We start from the raw sequence: 5,802 nt of genomic DNA, 5'->3' as shown, positions 1-5,802 counted from the left end.
TTATGAATGTAACCGAGAATTATGTATGGCAACACACAATGTTGGAAAAGCTGAACGTGATCCATCACCAAAAGTATGTTTTTAATACTTCAAGGTTCACATTAGAGTCAACATAAGTGGCTGTGTGCCGCCGCTCCGCCATGGGGGGAAAAAAAGGGGTTGCATCCAGCGTTTCCTCATCATTAAAGCGAGTTCGTCCTCCTCAGAGTTTCCAAATAAAACCGATCCAGCTGTGCCTGTGTGCAGTTGAGCTCTTTGCGTCATCCGTCTATGAGCGCTCCGTGGACTCTCAACAAAGAGGAACAGACGCAGAAATGTCCGGCCATGCGTTATTCTCTGTTTCTTTCAGTCTGTGTTTGTTGTGGGCGGCTGTCGGAGTCGTTCCGAGCCGGGCAATGATCATTCCGGGCGGCCAGGAGCAACAACGAAGCTTTGTCAGCTTGAACGACATGTTCCGTGAAGTGGAGGAGTTGATGGAAGATACGCAAAACCTACTGGAGGATGCCGTCGACCAGGTCATAACATTATTCTGTATTGTAGCCCGATGATGTGATTTTTATTTTATTTTATTTTATTTATTTATTTTGAAAGAATAAATCTGACCACAGCAGCAGTGCTACTCTGTCGTCAGGACTTATCAATCAAGTTTGTTGCCTTATTATTGATTACATTAATTAAGAAAAAAAAATATTAAGCTTGCTCTATTTTTAATTACATTTATTAAGCAAAAAAATACGATGGGTTGCCTTATTATGGAAAAAAAAAAGGAGAAAAAAAAAGATTATGACTGCATGCAATGTCTTCACCAATGCTAACCAACCCCAATAATACAACCATGCTGTTAAAATTACAACCTTGTAACAGAAAACCAAAACAATCAAGTGACTCACAGCACAGCTATCAGTGAATATATTTCTTGTAACTTACACTTTGTCTGGTCTTTTTGTTATATGCAATTTTCAAGTGAATTCTAACTCTCAGATAACAACGGAGACTGCCAAGTCACTGGAAAATTATCATCATCATCATCATCATCATCATCACCACAATGACACAAAGACGATATTAGCTGGAGCGATAACCATTCGAACTGACAAGGTACTTCTTTAATACTTCAGAACTAGTCAAGAGGTATTAGCTAACAGTATTTATCTTTTCCTTTTTTGTCTTTTAAAGCAAATTAACAGCACGGCAGGAGAGACAGAATCACCACAAATCCGCGTGGAGATCTCAGGCGAGTGGAACAGTGTGTATCATGTAAGTCTTTAGCATTCATGTCCTCCATCTTGGAAATATAGACATGTTAAAAGCACATAGTGAGATAGTAGTGTAAGAGAGTTCAGCTAATTGTCTCTGACTAAGTTTTAAGGAATCCCGTTTTTTTGTTTTTTTTTTCAGACACAGACGCTTGCCTAAAATTTTAAAGCAAACCGAGCAACTTCATGTTAATATCACAGTACTACATAGTACATACAACCATTTAAATCTGAAATGTAACTACTGGGAGGGTTTCTTGGGCTGCTTTCAAAGTGTGACTGCAATGTGAAGTCTTGTTTTTACATACAGTGCAGCATGCAACTAACACGTCATGTTTTTCATTTTTCATCATTTGTCAGCATGGTTGAGGTCAGGTGTTGACTGTCTGCTTTTTATTATATGCATTCAAATCCCTCAAGGGGAAATTGAACTCACAAGCTGCTGCATATTTTATGAAGCACTCCTCACACACGCAGGAATGTAAGAAAGGATGTCAGAGTGAAAAAATCAACGCTGCACTTTTTGAGCTTGGGGTGTTAACCATTTTTAATGAGCAACTAAAGTTTAAGTATTTTGTTTTCATCGCAGCTGTCATAAAGATTGATGCAAGGAAAACAATTGGTGTAAAATGTCTACGCCGAACTGTAGAATTTACAATAAATAACTGGCAAAAAGTTGCTGCTAATAATGTAAAAGCTCAGTTATTTACTGTAAGAATCTATTATAGCATATTAATGTTTTTTTTTTTTTTGCATTTTTTTACTGCATAGAAATTACAGTTAGAACACAGTAAGTGTAATTTCTATGCAGCAAAATTATATAAATTACAGATACTTAGAATACTGAAATTGTAATTTATATTCCGTTAAACAAAACTGTCGATAATTTACAATTTAACAACAAAACAGTTTAAAAAGCAATCTAAAAATCTATTATAGCAGATAACTGTAAAAAAAAATACATTTTTTACTGTATGTAAATTACTTAGAATACAATTACTGTAATTATACAGTAAAAAAATTATAAAGTTACTTAGAATACAGTAAGTAACTGTAATTCATATACAGTAAACAATTGTAAATTACAGTTACTTGGAATACTGTAACTGTAATTTAAATTCAGATAAAAAAAAAAAAAAAGTAAACCATTTAACGTAATATGCTGTAATAGATTTTTGACAGTAATTTACTGATAATTTACAATAATTATCTGGCAACTTTTTTGCCAATTATTTACTGTAACTTCTACAGTCAATTCTTTCCAGCGTACTTTTTGATTAAATGTATAACTGTAGAGGCTGTTCTGTAGAGAGATGTTGTCTTAGATGCAATTAGGGGTCAGAGTGTCTGTGTGTTTATGTATGTGTGGGCGGAGCTGTGTGAGGGCGTGTCACAAAGGTAGAGCGATTGCTTAATCAATATCACCTGTGTTTCTTGAAAAACGTTTGCCTGATGGTACAGGGAGAGAGGAGGCAGGGTGCTGTTATTTTCTGTTGACCGCTAGATTGAACACTTGATGTTGGATTTTACCACCATATTGTCCCACTCTGCAAGTTTTACTTTCAGTAATTGTACACAAGAAAGTATATTACTGAAAGAGTCAAATAAACGTCGGACAGAGCCCCGTCTTCTTATCTCAGTCACTACATTTGGTTGGGATAGTCACAACAATAACAACAATGTATATTAAATCAAAGCGAGAATTGAAGATTATGCCAAGCTGCAATATTTTGTCCTACTTTCTAATGAGTTATCAGTAAGTGCTTTTGGGGGGAAATATTGACTCGACTAGACTGATAAGTGCTACTGTGCGTATGACTAAGAGCAGCAGTATTTGTCTGGACCATATTGAAGTAATTACAGGCTTGTCTGGCCCCGACTTATAGTTTCCAGTGGGCTTTTATTACCTCAAGAAGACCTCATGACAAATACTGCAGAAAAAAAAAAACAGTGAGGATATGAACAGCGCCTGGGATAATTGTTTTAATATGATGTGGTCTATATGATAGCCCATATACAGGACTGCAGTGCATGTTATTTTCACAACGGTTCTGGCTGTGCACGAACTAAGCAAATGATCATAAAACTCAATCGCCAACAAAATGAAGACAATATTAAGAGGCTAATCCAGATAATCATCTACTTTTTGTTTTATATGGTGGCTAAAGGTCTTAGCTTTAATGAGACTTGTTTAAGTTAGGTTGGTTCTCATTCATGTTATATAGGTGCTGCATATGTTTTTCCATTGGTTCAAAATATGAGGTGGGCCAAATATGAAATTATTTAAAAAATAAAATCTGCTCAAATCAACCATCACATGAACTACTACTTTTGGGCTTTGCGGAAAGTTCAATGCCCTCTGGTGAACTTTCGGTCCAGACTAGGGCTGCACAATATATCGAAAAAATATCGATATCGCGATATTCTCCCTTGCAATATGCATATCGCAAAGGCATGCAATAAGTTTTATATGGAATTTTATGCGTTTTAAATGAATTTGACCAGTCAGATGCTAACTAAAATGTGCATCGCCATTCAATAGTTGAAAATTATAAAGACATAATTACAATTAATGAACTAAGATTACATTAAGGTTGCTTATTTTGCCACATGAAAAATGTTTTTATTTCATTAGGTAATAACAATGACATTTCTTTAGGTACATGTTAAATATCGCAATAATATCGATATCGCTATGTTCAGCAAGTATATCGCATATCGCATGTTTTTCCAATATCGTGCAGCCCTAGTCCAGACTCCCCTACTATATACTGTACTTGACATGAGAGATTGTTTTTAATTATGCTTACTTATATTTGCACTGCTCACACCCATGGAAAAAGAAAAGAAAACAATAAAGCGTAAAGTTCAGTTGCAGGTGCTGTTTTGGGCCAAAATATGGGCAGAGATTCAAGTGTGCTTTATTTACTGTAAATTGACAGTAGTACATAATTAGAAGTTCATCATTATAAATGTTTAATTCTTTGAGATGTTAGTAACTTTTCCCCTCTAAAAGCCTGAGCAGGATTCAGAACTAGAGAAGAGTTTGGACTAAATATATATTCAGTCATTTTGAAACAGTGTAAATCAGTCAGTAACTGTATATGGCGACTGGGGCATAACATGCAGAGCATATAATGACTGAACAGCAGACCATGTGTAAAAGGAAGGGTGGGAGTAAGAAAAAGTAAAGAATAAGAGGAAACAGATTTGCAGTTTATGGGCCTCCAAAGCTGCCTACAATCAGTCTATCAGTTTAAAGTTCATGTTTCATTTCTTTGCCCCACGAGTGATGAAATGAAATGTGTATCTCATGCCACAGGAGTGCATGGTGGACGAGGACTGTGGTGAGCTGAGGTATTGCCTGTATGAGATTGACAGCTCCAAGTGCCTCCCTTGCATACCAACTGATATGGTGGGAAAGTCAGAATTGTTGATTTTGTTTTGTTTTGTTAAATAAGCCTAGTTTTTACGTGAGCAATGAAACAAATGACTCAAATCATTGCAGTTTGTATATCTGTATCTTTCCCTTCTTAGCCCTGCACAAAAAATGAGGAGTGTTGCTCAAGTCAGTTGTGCGTTTGGGGCCAATGTACAGTCAATGCCACTGAGGGAACCGAGGGAACGATCTGTCAAGATCAGAACGACTGCAAACTGGACCTCTGCTGTGCCTTTCAACGAGGTAACCTCTTTTTTTTTTTCTTGACTTGAGCTTGCATGTATGTTGATGGTTCTCTCTCTTTCTTCAAAATCTCCATCTCTCCATAGAGCTTTTATTTCCTGTGTGCAACCCGAAACCGGGAAAGGGTGAGGCCTGTCTGAACCATCCCAACCTACTGATGGACATGCTTGCCTGGGACCAGGAGGGTCCTCGCGACTACTGCCCCTGTGCCAATGACCTTCAGTGCCAACCTCAAGGGTAGGAGCAAAGATTAGATAAGATTATATAATGTATAATTTATGCTTCCAGACTTTCAGAAGCACAGCAAGTGAATGTTACTTCTTAACTCAGTTCTTTGCTCCATTACCTGTATTTTTATTTTTTCTGTTTCAGACGTGGATCTGTTTGTGGGCCGTGATACTGGAAAAAGAACTTTATGAGATTGCCTGCAGCTGCGGTGAAGTTGTGATTGATGATTGACCAAAGAAAAAGAAAATCTGCTGCAACTGCCAGTTTTTCCAAATTTGAAGGAGTTGCACTGTTTGTTTATGTATGTATTATTTGTAATAAAAGATGCAAACACCCAAGATAAGATACTGCATCTTGTTTTTTCCCCTCTGAAATTGTCAAGAAATAATTGAACACTAGGGGGCCTCAAAGCATGATAAGAGATTACAGTACTGAGCGGTTATGTATTTATTCATTCATTTATTTATTGTACATGTGTCAAACTTGTAGTCTTGAATCACGATGATCTGTTTAAGGATTCCATAACGGCTTTTACAATTTTTTTTTTTTTTAAAAAGAACCAATTGCGGGGAAAAATATAGAAAAAAAACGATTTCTTTTCGTCGAATCTTTGCCTGGGGGGAGCACGCCGTTCCT

At 36.7% G+C, this 5,802-nt stretch overlaps 1 protein-coding gene across 2 annotated transcripts; it reads left to right on the top strand.

Moving 5' to 3' along the window:
* On the top strand, positions 1–5,509 carry dkk3b (dickkopf WNT signaling pathway inhibitor 3b). Of its 2 annotated transcripts, XM_077516319.1 has the most exons (8): positions 1–73; positions 350–515; positions 982–1,098; positions 1,177–1,257; positions 4,579–4,671; positions 4,794–4,938; positions 5,025–5,175; positions 5,311–5,509. In XM_077516319.1, the coding sequence occupies exons 1-8, from the start codon at positions 3–5 to the stop codon at positions 5,333–5,335; spliced, it is 849 nt and encodes a 282-aa protein (XP_077372445.1). In that variant the 5' UTR covers positions 1–2; the 3' UTR covers positions 5,336–5,509. The 2 variants fall into 2 exon arrangements, with proteins under 2 accessions (XP_077372445.1, XP_077372444.1); XM_077516318.1 differs by lacking the exon at positions 1–73 and having other exon boundaries at positions 124–515.
* Positions 5,510–5,802: the final 293 nt, after the last annotated feature.

The sequence above is a fragment of the Festucalex cinctus genome, chromosome 3, assembly GCF_051991245.1.
Source record: "Festucalex cinctus isolate MCC-2025b chromosome 3, RoL_Fcin_1.0, whole genome shotgun sequence".
Taxonomy (NCBI): domain Eukaryota; kingdom Metazoa; phylum Chordata; class Actinopteri; order Syngnathiformes; family Syngnathidae; genus Festucalex; species Festucalex cinctus.
Note: the sequence above shows the minus strand (reverse complement) of the source record. Positions and strands in the feature narration are given on the sequence as shown.